At 49.9% G+C, this 24,213-nt stretch overlaps 1 protein-coding gene across 1 annotated transcript in view; it reads left to right on the top strand.

Moving 5' to 3' along the window:
* The window catches only part of CUX1 (cut-like homeobox 1), a 351,136-nt gene that overhangs the window by 173,838 nt on the left and 153,085 nt on the right, over positions 1–24,213 (top strand). Inside the window, exon 4 of the mRNA XM_010854333.1 lies at positions 17,707–17,785. Within this exon, the coding sequence (XP_010852635.1) occupies positions 17,707–17,785 (79 nt within the window). The remainder of the gene's footprint in view (positions 1–17,706; positions 17,786–24,213) is intronic.

The raw sequence follows: 24,213 nt of genomic DNA, 5'->3' as shown, positions 1-24,213 counted from the left end.
ACGCTTTTAGTCCTCAGCTCACTTCCCCCAGCAACATTCAGCCCACCTGACCCCTCTTGAAAACCCCTTCTTTTGACATCCCGTGATGCTCTGCCCACTGAGTTTTCCATTCACCTTTCCGCCTGTTGATTTTCAGTCTCCTTGGGCTGTTCCTCCCTTTCCTTCAGACCTCTGAAGAATGGCCGTCTTTGCTGTATCATCTCTGAGGATCTGTCTGCTGAAAACTCAGGTGTCTCTAACTCGGTCTTCTCTTTGGAGTTCCAGCTCCTGTGAGACCTTCTGAGTGACATGACCTTGCAGTTCTCTACAGGAAAGAATTCTTAACCCACAGCCACCTCCCCTCTCCGGCTCACACCTGTTGAAATTCCCTCCTCCTCCAGCCCTTACCTTCTTGGGGATCACTGTGGGACACCTCCTCTCTCCCACACCCCTGCTTCCTCCTTCCCTCCTCCAGAGAACACTGTCGTCACCTCCCATGTGCTTGTCCGAAGCTGTGTCATCTGTCATGGAGACCATTGCAGTGGTCCCCTAACTGATCTCTGTTTCCACTCTTACCGCCCCCTCATCCCCCATGACCTCTCCTCTGTGCCTCAGTCCTTCCCTGCCTATGGTCTTGCAGGGCCTCCAGGTGCCCTCAGCCGCTGGGGTGCCCTGGCCAGGCCGCTGCCTGCCTCCCAGCGCCCCTGCCCAGCCCTCTGCTACCCATCCTGTAAGGCTCACTTCAGGTGCCAGCCCTCACAGTGGTCTCCTCTGACAGTCGGTCCAAACCAAGGCCCCCTTGCTGTCCTCTTGTCGCGCGTTGTTCTTCTGTTCAGGGTTCCTCGCTCTGTGCGTGTGAGTTTTCACTTCGCCACTCTCTAGATTTCCCACCTGTGTTGGCCTCATCTGTGTCCCCATTCCTGGCCCCAGGGAGCATGCACCAGGTCCCCACTGGACACGTGGGTAGAAGCAACAGCCTCACTTCACAGATGACAATGCTAAGCCCAGAGGGGGGAGAAGCAAAGCACCCACCGTCACCCAGGTGACAGCGGCGGGGCTGGGCTGCTGGCCCCCCAGCCCGTGTTCTCCAGTGGTGGTGCTTGGGGAGCGGGGAGGCAGTGCCTTCTGCCCCTCCATTGTCACAGTCAACTCCCTGGTCTTCGACAAGGACAGTTGGTGTCCATTTAGTGTGAATTGCTTGGCAGACACAGCTTTGGGCTCCCTCCCCTTCCAGCCCCCCTTCCAGCTCCTCCTGTGTCTGATCTGGTCCCCACAGACGTAAATATCCATGACTGTGTGCAGACCCTTTGTGCAGCCAGTCGGGGTCGGGTGGGTGGGACCTCAGAGGTCACAAGGGAAAGCTGCCTTGAAAGGCTGTCGTCCAAAAAAGTCCAAGCACCACAGAAAGCAAAGGACTGTGCATACTTGGAGGGCTGTATGACAGATTTAATAAAAAAAAAAAAAGATGAAGTGGATTAAGTTGGATAACTGTTTCATGAGTTAGTTAAAGTGACTGAGAGTTTCAGGGGTGGCCCATGGCCCGGGTCTGTTGCCCTGTCATATATTTAAGTGTCCAGATCTAAAGGCCAGGGCTAAATAAAGCCAGGGTGTCCAAGTGCTTTTCTACCAGGAGCATTTTGCAGGGGGTCAGGGGCCCGGGGCGCTGGCCCGGGTGCTGCCGCTCAGTCTCCTGTGACCTCAGGCGGCTCCTGGGCCTCTTTCTTTCTGACTTTGCTCCTCTATAAAGTGAGTGGCTGAACCGAGGTAGTCGGCAGGGAGCCCTGGGACTCTGAAATCTGCTGTGACTCAGTGACCTGAAGCGTAGGTTGAGTGTCAGCAGCAGAACAGAAGAGGGGACATTTTCCAGCAACTCTATCTGTTCCAAAATGGAACGCACAGCCATCCAAGGTAGTGAGTTTCCCATTCCTGGGAGTGTTCAAACAAAGGCCAGAGGACCACCTGTCAGGGGTGTCATCAGCTCCTACCCCATTCTTCAAGGCCCAACCCAAATGCCAAGGCCTCTGAGTCATTCCAGAATACCCCTCCCCACCTCTGGTAGAGCTTCATTTGTATCTGTCTTATGATTTTGAGCCTAAAGACATTCTGCCCTTTTTTTTTTTTTTAAAGTTACTGGAACACAGTTTAACTGGCCCTATACTAAGTCTCATGCTTCTGAAATCTAGAGGTAGGGACTGTGTGTGGCACACACGTTTATGTCCCCATCATGCCTGTACTCAGCGAGTACCACATTAAGTACCAGCAGGTGGGCTGGTAGTCGAGAAGATTGGACCAGACTGATGGTTCCCAAAAGATGGTCTTCAGATGGCTCAACTGGCTGCCTGAGAAGCACCCACATGTTTCCAGAAATACAGCTCCCCAGGCTCCTCCCTCCAAGGTTCTGATTCCGCAGATGCAGCAGAGATGGAGTTTGCTAAGAATCTGTCATTTTACAAAGTCCCCACTGATTCTAATGCATGACTGGTTGTCAGACCCACAGGCTAGGTGTCCCCCAAGGGCAGCTCCTCTAGATCAGGTTCTGGGACTCAGTGCCCACTCAAGCACCTCAGATCCATGTGTAAGCAGCTCCATGATTTAGCTTTAAAATGTATTTCCAGGCGTCATGTCCTTGGCTCCTGCTCCTACCAGGCTGGTCTATTTACTGTCCCCGAACATGCCTGTGGTTTCCTGCCTCTGCCCTTTTCCTAAAGGCACGGCCTCCGTTATTATAACCTTTTGCTCTTCCTCACCTATAAAAATCATTTCCATCCTTTAAGACTGAACTAAAAGTTGGCCTCCTTCATTCCTTTTCCACACCACCTCAGCCCGTTGCTAACTTTTTCCTTTTGAGGACCTGCGTCTTCTCCCTGACTGTATATTGCCCTCTTTGCTAGACCAAGCAGGTTGAGGCGGGTGTTTATTCTCAGCTGAAATCCCCTTCTGCTCACCTTTTCCTCGTTCACCAAGTCCTGTGTTTGAGGCTCTGCCCCAGGTTCCTAGTGACCCAAAAGAAAAATAAGGCAGCCTCCCCACTTGGAGGGCATCAAAGACAGCTGCCGGTTCGCGGCCCAGGGTCCTCAACAGGTGAGTGCAGGGTGGGCCGGGCACCCTGAGGACACGACCGGCTCTGGCTAGAGGTCAGCAAAAGCTGCTGTCCTGTCTCATTTCCAGAGGAACTTCCTTCTCGGCCAGCACATCCATCTTCGGACTCTTGGGCCTCTCTACGTGCCTGGTAGTGGGGTGACTGTGGTGGCAATGGTCATAGTCATGGCAGGGGGACGATGACAGTGTATTTTAACTGTCTTCTGCTGACACCCAACAGCCTGGTGGCTGCGGCATCTTCCTGTAGGCCCACTCCATGATGGCTCAATTAGGGGAGCAGTAGGACTGCGGTTCAATATTCAGGCCAGCTTCCTAATTGAAAACACATTTTCTCCTGCAAAGCTGCAGCTGGTTTGGTTCTGCTCATGCAGAAAAGGATATAACCTTGCATAACATAGGAAATGAACGGTTGAGAGAGAAGCCAAATTCAATTTCAGTCAGATACGTTGAGGCTAAGCCCGTGATCTATGGAAGCCAGGGAGCGAGCTGAGCGCATGTGGAGGGGGCGCGCTCAGCAGCCCATTCATCACGGCCTCCAGCCCGGCGCTTGCTGCCACCGCCGCCACACTGCCCGTGCCATCGCGCCCGCCGCGCCCGGGCCGGGGCTGGACCGCCGCCAAGCGCTCCAGAAGTTAACCTCTTAAAGACCCGGAGCTGCTTTCTGTTGAATAAATGTAATTTTGTGGTCAGAAATAAATGCTTGTGATGGAGCTGGAGCTTTGAAAACAACAGCCCACCAAAGCTATTACAAATTGCTGCACGCTGGGGAAGTCAACAGCATACATCAAGATTCCGAGGGTACGGCAAATTGATTTCGGCCCAGAGCTCTGCAGCTATTCAATAAAAGTCCTATTAAGCCATTGTATGTAATGAACAATCCAGAGCAAATCTAATATTTTCAGCAGATAATTATTTTTAACATCCTCTCAGTAACCATCGGCAGAGTTTGTGGATGTTTACAGCACGCACCCGCGTGCGACAGGCCCTCCCCAGCCTACCTTGGCTTCTGCCGGAGGACCCGCATCAGGCGCCCTTGGACGTGGGGCTCCCTGAGGGTGCAGCAGCTGACCCTGCCATGGAACAAGGCCACAGAGGGCTCCGGGCTGGTCTCCCAGGGCCTTGGCACACAGTAGGTGCCTGGGAAATGTTTGTTGAAGTTGAAATGCAGAAAAAGGGAGCTCAAAGAACTCTAGAACAAATTAGTAAAGCGATAACATTGGCAAAGTTGACTCCGAGCCCGAGGCTTTAGTGATCAGAGTCACAGGTTTGGGATTCAAGGCCCCACATGACAGAGGAACCAGTACCAGTGCCCACCAGAGCCTCCAACATGCCCACTGTGCTTCTCTGCTCCCTAAGAGCTGGAGAAACAAGGTCTGTGTCAGGGAGCCTGTACTGAGGGAGCCACCTGTAGTTCAGCCAGGGCCACCTGCGCTCCTGGATTGCTCCACTGCTCTGTTTGCGACCATGAGCTCCTGGAGGACAGGGTCTGCGTATTCATTCTTTCCTTCAGTAAATATTTACTGAACATCTACTCTGTGCCAGATTAGACCTAAACTATACCCCAGTATGTGGTTTTAGGTAATTACATCAGATGCGCCTTTCATGGAGCCTAACAACTGGGCAAGATCTGTACCCCCACATGGCACAGTGCTTGGCATGTGGCAGGCACTCAGGACACGATGGATCAATGGGGACGGATGGATGGATGGATGAAGGGATGGGCATGTAGGTGGATGGCTAGGTGGGTGGATGGGTGGATGGATGAATGGCTAGTTGAATGGATGGATAGATGGAGAGTTAACACCCTTGGCGTATAAATCAAAAGCATTCTCTATTGATTGAAAAAAGGCTCAATTCTGTGTGTTCACAGTCCCGGCCTCATTCAGGATGCCAGCAGGCAGTTGTGATATGCAGGTAAAAGCCTTGGACCTAGAGTTATAAGGCCTAGGTTTGAGGCCTGACTTGCCAGTGACCTTGACCTTCATAAAGTCAGTTCATCTCTCTCTTAGTGCCTGTTTTCTCACATAATATGTGAAGAAGTGAGCAGAGGTGATTTGAATGAAGATTAGAAGTAGTATTTGTCTGTGAGAATAGACTGACTCTTAATAGTTATTTTTTTTTCCCGAACTAAATTTATCCAGCTTGTAATATTCAGCCAGATAGTATTTATTTGAATACTGTGGAATTTAAATTATTAGGGTATTTTATTTTCTACAGATCTCCCTTCCCTTGGAAAAACTCAGTCTGGATGTTAATTAGATTTTACTAAATGCTCCATCAATTTAATGCAGTAATTCCTTAAATGAAACTGACACCGACGACCAGATGGTCAAAAGGACTGTGAACGTATGTGCATGACTCAGGAGGGTTGGTGGGGAGCACAGGGACACTGATCATAGCTGAGAGCCAGAGAGGTTCTGTTGCCCAAAGGTGGAGAAGTCCACATTCCAAATCTTTCAGACTCTGCCCCTGCTCTCTTTGCTAGTAATTATTTGCACAGCATTTTGCTTCTACAAATCACCATTTCCATGATCTTACGAAGCCTTCCCCCACCCCAACCTGCTCTGGGGACATTATCGCCAACCAGAGTGGCGGGTGGAAGGGGAGGAATGAGTGTGAAGAGCAGACGGGGTGCTCTCGGGGGAGATCTGTGCCCCCTGCTTCTAGGCTTTTGGCTCTCCTCACCTCTCACCGTCTCCTGGTCCCATCCCGGAATCTGTGGCTCCCTCGTGCCCAACCAGATGCCACCCTCCTGTCACTCCAGCGAGGGTCCCAGGCTGAAGGAGCCCACCCTCGAGTGATGTCCAGTCCCTTGCATGTCAGCCCCCTCCAGGCAAGCTTCACAGCTGCCCTTGCTCTGTGAACCAACAGTTCTAGGGGTGCTGGGCACGTGCACTGCTCCTCCTTGCTGCCCCCAGCTTCTCTCCTGTGTGACACCCTGCCCACCCCCTGCGCCCCTCACCCTGCTGCCTCTCTGGTGCCTCCTCTCCAGGGACACAGCTGAGAGTGGCAGAGAAAACGAAACAGACATATCCCAGATTTTGAAAGGAGACAGAGCTGGATTTGAATCCTGACATCATCTTTTACCTGGGTGACTGTGAATGAGTCATTTTAGCTTCTCCGTGCCTCATCTGTATAACGGAAAATCTGCACTACATAGCAGAGACGTGTATGTGTGTGTATTTAAAGATCATGGTGTCAAAGCAAGGCTGGTAAAGAGGAAGCTCTGGTTATTGATCACAGACTCCTCCGGTTCCTTCAGGACTCTTAAATCCCCCCGGAATGAGCCCCAACCTCCCAAGGCTCTCATGCACACCTGCCCATCCCTGCTCAGGTGATCCTCTTCCTTCCCCTCCAGAGCAACCCTATCACTTCCTGGTTGACAGCCTCTGGGACTCCCAGAACCTTTCAGCATGAGGCTGTGGCCCCAGGCTTCGCCCCTAGGCTGCCCCGTCCCCACCTCACACCCGCGATCCCGCCCCCCCGCCCCCTGCCCCCTCCGCCGACACACACACAGACACAAGCTCTGCTCCAGGCATAGCAGATCCTGCACTTGTGAGCACGCCTCATTGTGTTTGCACGGGCTCCCCCTGCCTGGAAGCCCTGCCCCTCCCATCACATAGGGAGCTGACCTGAAGTGTGCACAACACGAGATGCAGAACAGTATCTATAACACCCTCCCGTGTGTGTGTGTTTTAAGGGAGACAGTGTGTGTATACAGATCCTTTTAAGTGCGTAAAATATTTCTGGAAAGATACTCGAGTGACTCTTTTCCTCCAGGCCAGGCAGCTGGGTGACAGGTAGATGAGGATGGGAAGGAAACCAACTTTCCACGATATGTTTATACTTCTTGTTTTTGTCTCTCTTTTCTTTTTTACAATTAAATGGTTTTTCGCGTACTCACAAACTTGGGCAGCCATCACCAAAATCCAGTTATGGAACGTTTTCATCATTTCAGAAAGAAAGCTCATACCCGTTAGCAGTCACTCCGCCCCCAGTCCCTGCTGCTGCTGCTAAGTCACTTAAGTCGTGTCCGACTCTGTGCGACCCCATAGACAGCAGCCCACCAGGCTCCCCCGTCCCTGGGATTCTCCAGGCAAGAACACTGGAGTGGGTTGCCATTTCCTCCCCTAGTCCTGGCAATCACTAATCACTTACTTTCTGTCTCTAGATTTAACCATTCTCAGCATTTCATGTGAATGAAATCATTCACCGTGGGGTCTTTTGTGACTGGCTTCTTTCACCTAGCATGTTTTCAAGATTCACCCATGCTGAGGCCTGTATCAATACTTAATTCCTTTTTATGGCTGTGTAATATTCCGTTGTGTGACTATGTCACGTTTTATCTGTTCATTATCAGTTGACAGCCGGTGGAATATTTTCTACTCTTTGGCTATTTTGAATGATGCTGCTAAGAACATTGATATATAAGTTTCTTCAGAGATAATGATTTTCATCTTTCTTGGATATATACCTAGGAATGGAATAGTAACTCCCTGTTCAATGTTTTGAGGAGCAGCCAGACTGTTTTCCTGTGGTGTACGTCATTTTATATTTCTACCAGCAGTATGTGAGGATTCCAGCTCCTCTACATCCTCTCTAGTGCTTATTATCTGTCTTTTTTATTATAGTCATCCTCGTAGGTCTGAAGTGGTATCTCACTGTGGTCTTGGTTTGCATTTCCTGATAACTATTGATGTTGAGTATCTTTTCATGTGTTTATTGGATATTTGTATATCTTCTTTAGAGAAATGTATATTTAGATACTTTGTCCATTTTAAATTTATCTGTTATTATTGAGTTGTAAGAGGTCTTTATGTATTCTGGATACTAATCCTTTATCAGATATATGATTTGCAAAAACTTCCTCCCATTCTGTTGGGTTGTATTTTCATTTTCTTGATAGTGTCCTTTGAAGCACAAAAGTTTTAAATTGTAAAACTCAATTTATCCATTTTTCATTTGTTATTTGTGCTTTTGGCATCACAGCTAAGGTCATGAAGATTTACCTCTGTGTTTCCTTTTTAGAGTTTTTGCAGTTTTACCTTTTACATTTGGCCTCTGATTCACTTTGAGTTGGTTTTTGCATACTGTGAGGAGGGGTCCAGCTCTGCTCCTCTGCACATGGATGACCAGTTGTCCCGGTTCTGCTGCTGCTGCTCTTTCACCCTTGCCACAAATCGTTTGACCAAGGGTTTGTTTCCGGACTCTTAGTTCTAGTATGTTCTGTATATCTGTCCTTGAGCCAGTGCCTCACAGTCTTAGTCAATGTAGCTTTGTAGTAAGTTCTTATAGTAAGTAAGTTGTAGTGAGTCCTCCAACTTTGTTTTTCTTTTGGGGTTACTTCATTTGCATATGAATCTTAGGACCATTTGCATATGAATCTTAGTCTTATCCTTCTGTGAAGCCCGCTAGGATTTTGATGGGGATTGCATTGTACCTGCAGACTGATTTGGAACTTTTGCCATCTTAACAATAAATTAAACCTCCCACACCATGAATATTTCTTAATTTCACTTCCAGATTGTTTACAGCTACTGTATAGAAAGACAGTTGATTTTCATATATTGATTTTATGCGACCTTGCTGAACACCATATATGTTTTTATACTTAAAATGAATTCTGTTTACTATATACATATCATCTGTTCACAAAATAGTGTTTTAAGTGTCTCAGGTAGGCATTCAGTCTTGGGGCAGCCTCTCCTCTAGCCCTGCTGTGGCTTCCCTGTGGAGGGTTGGGGGATGGCCCGCTCCACCCTGTGTCCTCTGAGAGTGGAAGTAGAGGCTCTGGCCACAGAGAATAGGCTGGCACACCTCCTGGCACATTTTGCCACTCCTTAAATGATTTTATTGACAAAAGTGAAGGAATGAATGAACTAGTAAAACAGGCATCAGCACATCCCACCTCGGAAGTGCTCTGCGGTTTGCAAAGGTTTTCCTGCTGTTAAACTGTGATCTGCCTTCCTGTAACTTCTACCTGTTGGTTTTGGTTTCTTGCTCCAGGGAGAGACGAGATAGCTAATCCTTCTTCCTCACAACTGCTCTTCAGATACACCTTGACAGCTGGAATGTCAGATGTACATGAGAGGGCTTTGTAAACCGTACAGGAAGACCGACGTGCTTGTTGCTCTTTTACCATCTTTACTGTGCTCTTGCTATCCTCCGCCATGGGTCTTCTTTGTGCCCCCCCACCCCCACCCACTCTTCATGGCACTGTCTTCTGGAATTCTCCAGTCTGTTACTCCTGGGAACTTTGGGGTTGGAGGGATAGTTAAGGACTGTGTCATCAATTTATGTAAGACCTACTTTCATGTCATGACCCAGGTCTGCACTGCATTGCCTTTATAACCAGACCTGCCCTATGGGGTCTGTGCCCCCTGCTCTGAGCAGGGTAGGGATTTCCACCAAGTCCTGTTCAGTTCTCTTCAACAGGGAGTACCGCCAGCATGATTCTTCCTCACTGCCCTCTGGGCCTGGGTGCTGGGAGTCATGAAGGAACGTGACCTTGAGCGACAAAGCTGCTGGTGGCAGCTGGGCTCCCACTCCTGTTTCCAGCCTCTCATCTCTCCACATCGCTCCAGAGATGGCCGGAGGGCGTCTCCTCCAGGGTCCTCTCTCATCTCTCTCGGCTATAGCAGGATTGGTACTTGCCAAGCATTAAGTAGACGTATACTTAGAGGAGAATTCCTGGGCTCTCAGCTAATGCGATCTTCTCTCAGAAAGTATGTTCCTTTTACGTGGCCGGGCTCAGTTAAAATTAGAACTGGGAAGCTGTGGCTCCATCCACATCTGTTTTGGACAGGACCTTGGTCATTCTCCGTTGCCTTCTGGAATTCCACATGGCTCTTGACATCGTGTTTTGCTCTGGAAAGAATTCTGCAGCCAGACGTAGAGACAGAACTATTCTTTCGTATCCCTGCAGCTCTTCCTGATCCTCACTGGCCCATAGTCCAGCAACGCGCATCAGTTTGAAAATTGCATTAACGGTCTGTGTTTATTTCTAAACCATTAGTTTGTACATTCCCAGGGTGTAGCTAGCAGATTGTTCCTGAGTGTGCTGTTGCCACCACGGTGCCTTAAATGTCGTTTAAGTGTCTCTGTCCTGGAGCATTTCTGGCTTTCTGCTGGGCTGGATGGCAGCGGAGGCCAGCCTGTGCTGTAGTGGGAAGAGTGCAGATTTGGGGTTATTCAGGAAGACGTGGATCTTTACTCAGCTTCTGCATGCTCCCGACCATTCCAGATACTCACATTTCATTTCACAACCACTCAGCAATGCACTAAACAGATGAAGAGACCCAGGCGTAAATTAAGTAACCCGCCTCCAGATCCTCCAGCCATCAGCACCCAAGTCTGCATTCCTTCAAAGCATACATTCTTTCCCACCCGCACCCCCCCCACCCAGCCACGTGGCCCCCAGTCCCAGTGCTGTGCAGGGGATGTCATCATATTGGAGTAGGGGTTTTGCTTGGGGGCTTGGTTCTGAGCAATTTGGTCAGTTTCTGCATCTGAGCAATGGCGCTGCCCATATGGCAGTCCCCATCACCAATCACAGCACGAGAGTTCTTCTCCCCATTTTGCAGACATAGACCCTGAGGCATAGAGAGGCTGATTTAGGGGCTGCGGCTCAGCCTTGCTTTTCTGGCACTGTACCATCTCCTGGCCCCAGGTGCCTCTGCCCTGCCTACCACCTGTGCCTGGCAAGTTCGAGCAACACCCTGAAAGGATGAGCCATTTCCACTTCAAAATACGCCCCACTGAGCAGTCATCAAGGCCCATCATTCTGTTTCGTATCTTTTTGGTGATCCCTGGGCCCTTGTACCAAGTCCACGCTGTTGTCCATCTTCATAGCTGGCATGACAAGGCACTCTGTGTGTGGCCGTGGGGGTAGCCCAGCTGGGCTATGTCCAGCATCGACAGCAGCCCATTCAGGGTACCCAATGAATAGCATCCTTTTCACTGTGAGTGGAGTGTGCAGCAGTCATGGCCCTGGGACTCAGGCCACCCCGGCAGAGATGCTAGAGTCACCAGCCCACAAGCAGAGCGTAACAGCAGCTACCAAGGCTCCATGCCTCCCAAGTGCTCCGTCCACTTGCTGGCAATGTGCACACATTTTTAAAAATATAGTTACAAAAAGCCTGTGAAGAGGTCTTATTTACTCCCTTTTAGAGATGACTTACCCTGACTGGTTCCTCTCCACTCACAAAGCCCTTCCCTTCCCTGCCCTCCACTGACACCTCCTCCCCAGGGTCCTCTAGTTCTGACTAGGGCAGTTGGCGCCCCTAAACCAGACCAGAGCTTGGCTGTCACGACGCTGCATTTCTTCTTGTTGTTCAGTCACTCAGTCATGACCGACTCTTTTCAGCCCAATGGACTGCAGCACAACAGGCTTCCCTGGCCTTCACCATCTCCAAGAGTTTGTTCAAATTCATGTCCATTGAGTCGGTGATGCCATCCAACCATCTCATCCTCTGACATCCCCTTTTCCTCCTGCCTTCAGGCTTTCACAGCTTCAGGGTCTTTTCCAGTGAATCAGCTCTTCACATCAGGTGGCCAAAGTATTGGAGCTTCAGCTTCAGCATCAATCCTTCCAACGAATATTCCGGGTTGATTTCCTTTAGGATGGACTGGTTTGATCTCCTTGCAGTGCTAGGGACTCTCAAGGGTCTTCGCCAGCACCACACTACTTAGACTAAAGTGCGGTGGATATTACCAACCTTCTCGAAGCTCTCAACTGTAGAAAACTACCTTCTCTACCCTGATCTTCCAAGGTCCTCAATGTTATAAAAGTCACCAGTGAGCCTCGAGGCATCTCTTGACCAGCGCAGACTTCTCAGCCTGGAATCTACCCTTGTTCATGCACAGACATACCCCAGGAGGCCTCCCATGTTAGTCAGGACCTGGGGGCTGGCGGGGGCTTGGTAGGGGGCGGGGTGGAGGTCAAAAGAGGAAGGTGCTGCTGACCTGCCCTGGGACAGACCGTAGGGTGGGGAGAGGATGCTTCCAGACGTGAGGCATCCTTGCTCAGTGTGGGAAGTGGACAGAAGGAGACTCACCATGAGCTCAGGTGGTGCAAGGACCAGCACAGCCGCAGCGTGCAGGCTCCTCACTGCACTGACTTCTCTTGCTGCCAAGCACGAGCTTTACGGCTCTCGGGCTCAGTAGCTGTGGCCATGGGCTTAGTTGCAGGAGGCATGTGGGATATTCCTGGACCACGGATGGAACCCACGTCCCCTGCATTGACGGGCAGACTCTTAACCACTGGACACTGGACCACCAGGGAAGTCCCACATGTCTTTATTCAGAGATCCCAGTGCAAGAAGTGGCTCCTCTGAGGTTGTGCTGTTCTCACAGCAGAGAGAGAGCATGCAGAGCTGAACCACACACTCACTCTTAGGTCTTACATGCAGACGAAGCACGTGGCACCACCACTTACGTCCCGCGTGGCCCCGTCTGCCACCTGTGGTCCAGAAAGCCCCCACACGTCATGTGGCTACGGGCAGAGACAGGTGACGCCCTCCCTCACAGGGAGGGCAGACGGTGGGGGAGCAGTAGCAAACACTCTACAGGACGCCCCAAGCCCCATAGTGCAGCTCTGCTAGCGCCCAAAGGTTGGGTGTTCCCTCACCCCTTCTAAATCTCGGGAGTCTCATCATCAGTTTCCATTAGCTTGGCCTCTAGCCCTGGCCTCTGAGTTCTCATCCTGCTGGAGGCAAATATTAATTGAGATTTAAAATAAAACCCCTTTCTGTAGACCTTTATCTTGAATGTTAATCCTTATAACAGAAAAGCCCAACTCAGCATTATAAAAGTGATGTTGAAAGGATAACTGTTGGATCCAGGAAACTCTCAATAGAATCACAGGGTGGGCATCTGAGTGGGGTGGGGATGAGAAGTTCAACGTAGGAGGCCGGCCGGAGACCGTGGACATATGTGATGGGAAAGGATGCTCCCCTGTGTTGGCGCCAACTAGGTGCCTCTCATCAGAGAAGCAGGTCACCCACCTGCTGACGAGTCACAGCACTCTCTACATAGTAAGCATTTTCATAGACCTCAAGCTGTACCCCTTCACCATGTGCTCACTTCTGCAAATAAAACAGTTGACCAATGTAGGTAAATATTTATTCACACAATAAATATGTATTCAGCACCTACTATGTGCTCACCATCGGGAGGAAAGCCTAGCACAGGCTCTCAGGGAATCCTGGGTCTCCCGACGGAGCCTCGTCTGCAGTCCTGGACCTTCAGGACAATCCTATGTGGTGACGGGAGTGGCCGGCAGCCCAGAGACGGATCAGCTGAGCCTGGAGGATCAGAGGAACATTCCAAGGAGGCGCCTTCCAGGCTGTGGGGAAACTGCTCACTATTGAGGGAATAGGGAGTAACCGGGTGTGGCTGGAGTGCAAGGCGAGGCGGATCCCCAGAGCAGAACAGGTTTTACCCAGGGCCTGAGCACCGCCAGAACTTCTCCAGATCTGTCCAAGCTCCACCAACAGCAGCCCCTCTGTACTCTACTGTTCCTCGCGGTGGCCCTGCATGCGTGTGGGCGGTAGACAGCATCTCTGCCTCGGGCTAGCTTTGCACATTAAGTAGCCAGAATGTCTAACCTAGGACCTGACATCCAGTCCGTGCCTAAGACCTCACTGCAGACCTCTTCTCATTCACAAACCTCTTACCTCCTGTGCCGAGGTGCTGCCACGCCGAGTTCTGGTTCAAAGGTAGGCGCTCAGGGCATGAGGATGAAGATGATGCCGTCTCTTCCTCTCTCACAACATGATAAGGGGGACAGATGGGGCCCCACTTCCCTGCGCCAGGTGCTGAGCACTTCACCCCTCTGGGCTCCCCCACCCACCCAGCCCTGGTCTGTGGGGCTGGCACACAAGGCCGGCCGGCCTGGCTCCAGGAAAACCCGGCACAGGCATCCTGGGGCCACTGGAGCCTGCACTGTGTCTGGCAGCACAGCCAGATCTTCAGGAGGCATAGATGCCAACAAAGGGTGCTCAAGGAAGAGAAAGCATGGAATTGAGAAGCCCCAGGCCACAGCAAGGGAAAGCCCACCCCAGAAAAGATGGAGCTGGGCAAGGGGGAGGACACACCCAAACTCTGAGCCCAAACCCATGGAAGGAGTCAAAAGAGTGAGTGAGCAGAGAAAGTCTCAAAATTGCCAGAATCAACAAATCCTTCCAGGTTTGGAAACCTTGGAGGAAGGCTTGGGGGTCTTCATCAAGGAGAAACTCACCCACACGTGGCGCTCTCACCACCTCTCTTAAGAATCCTCAGCCCAGGTGCCTAATGTGTTAATAATAAAGCTCAACGGCCTGGCCTCGTTCTCGCAAGTCTGGGTTGAGTGTTCCTGCATCTGTGCAAACAGAGCACAAAGAAGACACAGGTTCAAGGTTCCTGTACTAATTTGCTAGGGCTGCCATAACCAAGTGCTGCAGACTGAGCAGCCTCAACAGCAGACATGTGCTTCTCACAGTCTGGAGCCCGGAGGCCAAGGTCGGAATGTCGGCAGGGCTGGTTCCTTCTGAGGGCTGTGAGGGAGGGTCTGTTCCAGGCCCCTCCCCTGGCTCCTGGTGGTTTGCAGACCATCTCTGGTCTGTAGGTGCCTCACCCACATCCCTGGCTTCCTGCTCACGTGAGCTTCTCCTGTGTGCATGACTGTCTCTGGGTCCAGATGTCCTTTGTTTATAAAGACAAGGTCATGTTGGATTAGGGCCCATCCTAATGACCTCATCTTAACACGGTCATCTGCAAAGACCCTATTCCCAAATAAAGCCATGTTCGTGAGTACTGGGGGTCAGGACTCTCAGGACAGGGATACGGTACGATCCATAACAGTCCCAAGTGTGTTGTGTAGGGTACTCACCCCTCCCCCACATCCCCACCAACAACCCAGACAGGAGAGAGAAGACAGTGTTCAGGATCCTTCCACATCCCATTCTCTGCCCCCTGTAGAGGCAGCCACCTTTGTGGGTTTAGGCCGAATTCCTGGGACGCAGATCTGGAGCTGAGCAGAGAAGCGTCTGTAGGTGTCTAGAGGCGTGGAAAGCAGCTGGGGCCCCTGCCCTACTTCTGGGGCAGATTCTGATGCCCATGGGCACAGTGTGCATAGGAGGTGGCAGAAAGGCCCGGAGTGAAGGGAGAACTCGAGACATCTGGAAAGGCAACTCCAAATATCTCTCTTTGCTCAAAACACTGATGTAAGTGGTGGTTAGGAACAGTTGAAATAATACTGCTAAGGCATTCCCCAAATTATATAATAGACACTGAAAAGACTTTATATGTTCATGAAAGCCCAGTACAAAATTTTCCATACAGTTTGATTTTAATACATATACACACACACGTTTGAAACAGCTTTATTGAGATATAATTTACATACCATATAATTCACCCATTTAAACCTGGCATTGACTTTTACTACAGTCATGATCAATCGTGTGACATTTCATCACCCCAAAAAGAAACCCACACCCCTTAGCCATCATCCTCCGGGTCCCCCGCCCTAGACAACCACTAATCTACTGTCTCTATAGTTTGCCTACATGCGTACCTTTCATTCAAAATTAAAAGGGAACCGCAGACAGAGGAATGACTTCCACTGGTGAATGGCAGAATTATGGGGTTAATTTTCCTCTTTATTTTTTAATATATTTCTAATTATACAATGAATATGAACTGCCAAGAATCAGAGTGGGGGAAGGATTTTATTTTAAAAATAAAGAGAGGACTACCTTGACATTTTTAAGTAGTCCTTATGGATTATTTGGAAAACATGCCCAAATCACCACCTTGTTTTATTAGGGGAGAAAGTGGGTCTGAGTCCTCAACAACTGCCTTCACATAGGCATTTTGCAGCACGACTTGGTAGAAGTTGGAAGTCCATGCACTGTGCTTTTTTCCCACTGCCTTGGATTCCCCGAGACCCGCCCTGCTCCCCCTCCCACAAACCTTGTGTCCCCCTCCCCAGGGTCTTCCCGTCTTTAATCAGGTGACCTCTGTCAGCCCTTAACAAATTGTTGGTTGGCTCAGGTGAGAGTCCCTGTAATTATACCACATCCTTTTGCCTCTTTAATAACGTTGGAGACAGAGTATAATTCTGTGAGGGGACAGAGGAATATATAATTTAGTGTCCTTTTCCTGAGCCAGCGTGAACTCCGTGCGTGTAGCATCTTGCACACTTCAGGGGTAAAAAGTGATCTGTTGTCTGAGCAAACGTGTTTGGGGAGCAAAATACGTACTGAATCCAGCCAGCCGCCAGAGCCTCTTTGGATGTGTGTCCGGTGTTCTGGGGACACATCACCTTTCTCTGATGAATAGGCTTTTCACTGGAGGGAAACCAGCTCAGCTGGGTTGGTTCATGAGACACACTGATCCTGGCCACTGAGGCAGAAACTCACCGTCGCCTAAACTCGAAACCGAGACACCATCCTTAACACTCCTGGATCCTCTGAGTCTCACATCAGCTCAGCTGGACCTGGGCTCTCCGCTCGGCCTCTTTCCTGCAGTCCCCACTCCGCTGCCCTGCACGTTCTCACCGGGGCAGAGGCAGCAACCTGGTGGGAAAGGTCGTCTCCTTCCTGCCCCTCCTGGCCTGCTTCCACTCTGACTCAGGTCCAGATAGTGCACTGACCCCCTCACCTGGCCAGTCTCACACCCATGTATCCGTGCACTTCGCCCCCAGCAGCCCCACATTCCCTGGGGTGTAATAGCCCCATCTGGGTTTCTTCATCTGGATTCTATGGACAGAATACAGGTGGACACATGAGTGTCCTACAAGTAGAGCGTGTAACCGTGTGTGTTACAGGTGTTTCTAGAAGGAGGGTCTTTGGTTTTCAGAAAATTCTTCGAGAGGACCTAAGGGCTCGCAGGTTTCAGAACCTTGGAGTTTGAATGTGTTCCTCCCCTTTTCGTGTCACCTCTCCACCTGGTGAGCTGCTCTTGAGAACTCTGCTCAGATGTCACCTGTTTTATTGCTCAACGCCCGTCCCCTTCTTGGTGTCCCCAGGACTCTGCTTACCGAGCACTTTCCTGGCTGGGATTCATTTATTTGTCTTAGTTGCAGCACACATGATCTTCAGTTGTGGTATGTGGAATCTTGTTCCCTGATCAGGGTTCGAACCCAGGTCCTCTGCATTGGAAGCATGGAGTCTTAGCCTCTGAACCACCGGGGAAGTCCCCTGGCTGAAATTTCACTACTCATTTACATACCTGTTCCCCAACTGGACCACGAGCCCCTGGGGCTGAGAGCTGTCCCTCTCTGCCCTGCCTCCAGTTCGGAGTCTGGCGTGTGTCAGCTCTTAGTCTATACTGGTGGAAGAATAGTCTACACTGGTGGAAGAAGGAAAGAGAACGTGTTCTCTTAGAGAGCCCCAACTTTGTTGGGTGATGGGACTGCCCTGCCTCCTTCCCCTTCAACGGGCTGGTGCCCGTGGATTTTCTCCCTCTCATGTGTTTGTAGACATTTACACTAAGAGGTTGAAGGCCCAGCTGTCCAGCATTTCCATGAAGAAATCAGACTCCCATTTGCCATGGGAACTCAGTAGACATGCAATGATTATTAAATCACCTCTTGACAAATTTTGAGCTCTTTGTTCTTCTTGTCTTCCTCCCATTTCCTTTCAGATTGATGCACTGAGTAAAAGAAGCAAAGAAGCTGAGGCAGCCTTCTTGAATGTCTACAAGAGATTGATTGATGTTCCAGGTAAGCCCAGCACTTGCAGCCCATCCATGGGCGTTGTGTCTGGTGAGTCAGTGGGTTTCTGATGGAGCTGCCACGTTAGGCTTTGGTTTAAAATGCTGCATGTTTCACAGAGAAGAAATAGAACCTGTGTGTGCACTGTGCAGACGCCCTGGATGTTCACGGTTCTGGGCTGACCAATTCCGTGTTCAGGAGTGGCTTCGATAGGGCACCTCGCATGCCTCACTCCTCTCCCAGGTCATCCAGGGAATCAGTGACCTCTGGCCAAGTCTTTCACTTCATATCAAAGGGCAGGTGGTAACCCATTTAACTACAATGTGTAGGAGATGTTTCCTCTTTTGAAGGCAATAAAGAGCTACAATTTTAATAACGCTTGCTACGGCATTCAGAGAAATAACGGCTCCTCATTCCTTATTTTAGAAAAGCAAGATGGAATTTAGAGCCCCCACTGGTCCCATCAACCCTCTGTCCCCAGGTGGTCCACTCAATCCATGGGGAGGTGACAGACACAATCACACGGGTCCCAACCCAGTCCTGAAAAGACTCAGATCAGAAAATGAGCCACTCGAATGCCATCCTCTGCTGACCAAGGAAACCAAATTACCACCACCCTCCCCACCCCGCCCACTAGAGCTGCAAGCGTGCCCTTATTAGGAATCCGGTGTGCGTCACCAACACAGCTAGAACTGTCTTAACAAAGCAAAGCAGAAACAAGTCTCCTTTGTATCTGTATTGTATTCTAATTCAAGTCCACTGAGGGCTTTGTGTCCCCTCTGGGAGCCAGAGGCCACACCAAACTAGGAGCAGGAGAACTCACTTAGACACTTGGGACAAGGAGCAGGGAGATCCAGATGCCAGGGTCTCGTTATAAGTTCTTGACCACATCCCTTGTTCCTCTGTGAACCTCAGTTTTCCCATCTGTAAAATGGAATAAGGTCGGGAAACAGCCTAGTGATGGAGAGGGATTGCCTTTGTTCTAACCCTTTTGCTATCTCAGGAGTTTATCCAGCTCTTAGTTCCAAATTCTAGCCTTTCAACTGTACCCACCTAGGGTTTCCCAAACACTCTGACCGAGGCTCATGTGAAGCCTCTTCCACGGTGAGTGAATCACTTGTGCCGTCCTTCTCAGGCATCAGCGGCTTGGGGGACCTGCTTGCGTTTTCTTGTGCCAGTGCTAGCTCTGTTAGTGACTTAGTTGAAAGGGGCCAGCTTACTTTGCCTTTTGCCAGAGACCCAGAGAGCCTACAGCTCTTGTTTTCTAAATAACCTACACTCTTTTTTTAAAAAAAGTCCAGCTTGTCCCTGGGTCCTCCCTTAGTGAGGTTTCTCCACTGGGAAGCCACTTGAACAAGTCGTTGGGTTTCTTTGTCTGCAGTTATTTGCCATCTTCACTGCCTATCAATAGAAAAGAGACCACTTTTCTCATCAGCATGCCTCTTTACCTGAGCAGTCCTTATTCATATACATATATAATTTTTAAGGAACTTTGATCATGAGTATATAGTTATATTCTGCTTTTTCCACTTAATGTTATTCCATCATCATTTTCCTTGTATTGGTGATATGCTTCATAATTGTCCTTTTTTGGCTGGCAGTTTTAATTTAAGGTGGTGTGAGCAAATAACATTTGATGTTTTCTGTAATAATAAGAGTTCATCAGAGTATATTTGCATGCCACATAGATCACGTTTACCTGCCTCCCAGGTACGTCTTTCTTACAAATGCTGTGGTCTGACACATCTAACAAGTACTTGAAAAGCAGGAATGGAGCTTGGCGCTCTCAACCTGTGTTTTGAAGTCTGCTTATCGCTCAGATGAAGTAATAATGTGGCTGAGGCTTACAGGAAGGGCCTGGTCAATAGCAATGCATTTATTGACGGTCAGTCACATAAATGGGGAGAGTCGGAGGGCCTTAACTGTCTGTGGGCTCCAGGCTTCAATCCAGCCAAATTCAGAAACATAGGTGGGGTGTGTTAAGTTATGGTTTCAAGAAACAACTTGAACTTCCCTGGTGGTCCAGTGGTTAAGAATCTGCTTGCCAGTGCAGGGGACATGGGTTTGATCCCTCTTCCCAGGTTGCGCTAGTGGTAAAGAACCTGCCTGCCAGTGCAGAACCTGTAAGAGATATGGGTTCAGTCCCTGGGTCAGGAAGATCCCCTGGAGGAGGGAATGGCAACCCACTCCAGTATCTTTGCCTGGGAAAATCCCATGGACAGAGGAGCCTGGCGGGCTATAGTTCATGGGGCCACAAAGAGTAAGACATGACTGAAGTGACTTAGTATAAGGAAGACCCCACATGCCTCAGGGCAACTAAGCCCGTGCATCACAGCTACTGAGCCTGTGCTCTAGATGACTGCGCTTAGCATCTAGATGATCCTTAGCACTCAGGGTTCATCACACCAGCACATGCACTTCAGAGGCCTTGGGTTTTTGTGGCTGGTGCTAACATGTGTTAGGTTAACACAACTAGAATGTGTTGGGTTAAGTAGCTATCCAACCAGCATCCCAAGCTCGACACACCCAGCCTCACGCATGGAGCAGGGGACCCCCTCTGCCCCAGCCCTTTCCCTCCCCCAGCGGTGCAGCTCTATTGTTCAAAAGAAGCATTGAGGTCACCAAGCTCCTCCCTCTTCTCAGCTTCCACATCTGAAATCCCAAGTAGCGCTATTTCTCCTTCCAAAAACCTCCTTTAGATCAAAGACACCGAGTAAACATTTAAATCCACGATTGTCCTGCTGTGTCCTCTGAACAGTTGCCACCATTAAGAGCTCATCTTTACCTCCCTTCTCACTTGTCACCAGATGTGCCTCATTCCTTCATCAGTTTTGAGGTTATTGCCAGATACTTGTTATCAGAAACATCCTGCTACTGTGGCCAGTGTATGCTATCTTTCCCCCCTGCTGTGCCCCTTGGCTCCATGGAGCACCCCCGAAGCCCCGTCAGCACTGAGGATGCTCTCCCCTGGCACGGTGCTGAGTACCAGGGATGGACTAGGAGCAGGTGCGACAAACAGCTTCCTGTTCTTGTGGACTTGAGAGTCTGGTGGGAATGTGGGCATCCAAAAGTCATCACACAGATCATTAGTGAATTTTAGGTGTGAGCAGTGCTCTGAAGGCAGAGCCCCGGGGCAAGAGAGTGTAGATAGGGAAGGACAGGGCAGGGTCAGAGGTGGCAGTGAGCCCCAGGGAGCAGGAGGAGGAGAGGGAGATGATGAGAGTGGCCACGAACCATATCATCCACACCGGGACACCATTAGTAGTCCAAGAGCCCTGCTCGTCATTGAGCTGAGTCAGGGAATGCAGTGACTCAGGAGGGAGGGGCCCAGGCCGCTGGAGTAGACGAAGGGTTCTGGACTTTGTCTCACAGACAGACCATTGATGGATTTTAAACAGGGAAATGACGTGATCAGATTTGCATAACGAAAAAGTCAGTCTGACTGCAGTGTGGAAGCAGATCAGAAAGGGATCCCAGGTGGTATGGGAAGGGAGAGGTGAGGTCACTGGGTTTCTACTGGAGGAGGTAGACTGGGAGAGGAATGGACAGTGGAGGAAAGCTACTCAGATGGCTCTCGCCCAGGACCCAGTTCATGCAGTGTTACTTCATCCATCTCTAAATGACAATGCTGTTTATGTGGTTCTATCTGGTTTACAAAATTAAAAAGAAGACCAGCGAAAAGTGTGCCAAGTTAGCCTCCAGTCACCAATTCTATTATTGTTCCTCATCATTATTCTAGTTGAATGTGGCCTTTGCCTTTCTTGTCAACGTCATGGCAGTAGTAAAGTAGTTTTATATTGAGATTCGTAAAGTCATAGTTTTACATCATCAGCCTAAATGGCTTCATCTGTGACTCTTATCACAGATTTTATATCATTGTTTATATGATCAACGTACAAATAGCTTACACTTGCAAATATTTAAAATTTTTTATTTTAATAACCTCTGATAGGGATTTATATTAATTTGCTAATGGCCACTCACATGAGGAAAAGAATCATAGCCTCTGCCAGCAGCGTGACGTGGAGAGGACACCCGGCGAGGCCCCGGGTCGGGGAGTCCTCAGCAGCAGACACCCTGACCGGGAGGCTAGCGTCCTTGTACACTGGAATCTATGTTTGTGGGTGAGAGCAGAGGTCAGCGACTGTCAACCACACTGACCCCAGCAGTGCAAGAAAAAGTTCAAGGTGTGCTGTTCCGAAGTACACACTCCCTCTGCCTATATTTCTGGGAGCCACGTGCCAGGCCCAGCACCACCCACCCAAGATGCAAATGCGGCTGAGAGGTGACCCCTGCCCTCCCTTGGGTGGTGTGAGACTGCGGAGCGTCTTTGAGAGAATATCCCACAGTTAAAGCTGGTGAAGTAGGCAGCCTCCTTCCCTCACTGTAATGGAAGAAGAAGTAAATGTCTCCACTCTTAAAGTGTGACCCTCTCAGATAGCTGGGAAAATTCTGGAATGATCTCCTCTTAAAGGCCCTTGCATAACTGGAATTTTTACTGTGTTCTGAGTAGAGTTACCATGGTATGCATAATCTGCCAGGAATTAACCTCGCGTGGGTGACTTTGCTCTTGCTTCTTGATACTTTTTAGATTCTTTACAATGAGCTCGTCTCTATCTCTACAATCGGGGCAGAGGGTTGGGGGTGGGGGATGGGTGGGAGCATACATTTATAAAATATTCAACTCTCAATCTCAGTTGCTGAATAGCCCTTAGTAGCGGGTTAACCAGATAAGAACGTAAGCAGTAATGGGTGGAGTATTTGTCCACACTTAATAATTGGTATAAAACACAACTGTGCCTTTTCAGTCCCACAAACATCTCTGCAAAGGTTTTTTTTTTTTTTTAGAAGTTCCTAGAAAGAAAAGTGTTGGAGAGCTGGGCAGCAGTGCTGCAGAACATCTCTGCCCCAGTGTAGAGTCCATTGACAGAGTCTTTGCTGGTTCTCATCATCTTCTGGGTTCTCTCTGGGCCCCTCCCACCCCAACACCAACAGAGAGTCATCGCTCAGTCCTTGCTAAGACATGGTTTAGGCCCTATAGACCCAAACCCTTCAAACACAAAGGCAGTGCCCAGAGGGGTTGGTTTTAAGATTTAAATCTTAGGGAGCCCATAATGAGATGCTTGTGCTCAGGCGTGTCCGACTCTGTGCAACCCCACGGACTGTAGCCCACCAGGCTTCTCTGTCCATGGGATTCTCCAGGCAAGAGTACTGGAGTGGGTTGCCGTTTCCTATCATTACCAGTGATATAAAACACTTATGGACTCAGGAAACTCTGCTGGAGCACAGTGTTTCCTGACTGGCCCAGCTCACTTCATTCCCCTCAGATGACTGGCCTGCAATCAGAAGTAAAAAGTGTTAGTTTTCAGAAGTCTTGAAAGGGCACCAGCAGAAGGGAGCCCGTTTTGGAGGCTGCTCTGTTTGCAGCACCCACACCAAGATGCCCCTGCTCCTGGGTGCTGCTGCTTCGGGGGCAGCGGGAAGTTTCCATCAGGATTTAAGAAAACCGTCTCTTCTGGAGAAGGTCCCCATTGGCCTCACATCTGAGCATCCAGAAGTAAAAGAGGACCATCATCCGTTCTGAGAGCTGCTTTTTAATTCTTTTCTGTAAGAATAACAGGGCTTCCCCAATGGCTTAGTGGATAAAGAATCTGCCTGCAACGCAGGAGACACTGAACACACAGATTCAGCCATTGGGTCATGAAGATCCTCTGGAGAAGGAAATGGCAACTCACTCCCATATTCTTGCCTGGAGAATCCCATGGACAGAGGAGCCTGGTGGGCTACAGTCCCTAGTGTCGCAAAGAGTCGGACACGACTGAGCAACGAAACAAGCACATGAGAATAACAGAGTGAGCCGGTCCCTTGTGCCCAACAGGCTGTTTAAAGTGAAGACATGCTATCAGTTACCGGAAGCGCTGTTCAGTCTTTTTTTCCTTTCTGTCTGTCTTTTTTCTTCCTGTCTGTCCCCTGATGAAGGATGCATAGTAAGACTCCTGGCCAAAAAAAAAAGCAGCGAAGTCTTATACGATCTGTTAGAACTACCCCCTTGCTTCTCATACCAGGCTTTTCACCAACATGCATCTTGGTGGCATTTTTGAAGGCCATGTGATGTGGCCACCCCAGCCTGCTCCTGGGAGGCTGCTCCAGTCCGGGTCTTCTAGGCTCCCAGGGTTGGCAAGCAGCCCACGGGTGCCCAGGTCCCTCCAGAGAGAGCTCTTAACCTCGGAGCCTGATAGCAGGAGCCCCTTTGCATGTTTTCAGGTTACCTTCCTGAAACATCTCCATTCACATGTGAAAATCAACCACCAGCTCCATGATAGGACAGGAGAGGGACGGGGCCTCAGCTGTGGAGTGAAGCTGTGGGTTGCAGGTGCCCCCATTCCCCCTGCTGGGCAGCAGGACCAGAGCTGGTCCAAAGGGGCCAGGGGGTGGTC

The sequence above is a fragment of the Bison bison genome, unplaced genomic scaffold, assembly GCF_000754665.1.
Source record: "Bison bison bison isolate TAMUID 2011002044 unplaced genomic scaffold, Bison_UMD1.0 scf7180017864340, whole genome shotgun sequence".
Classification (NCBI taxonomy): domain Eukaryota; kingdom Metazoa; phylum Chordata; class Mammalia; order Artiodactyla; family Bovidae; genus Bison; species Bison bison.
The sequence above is the reverse complement of the archived record's forward strand: the minus strand, read 5'-3'. Positions and strand labels throughout refer to the sequence as shown.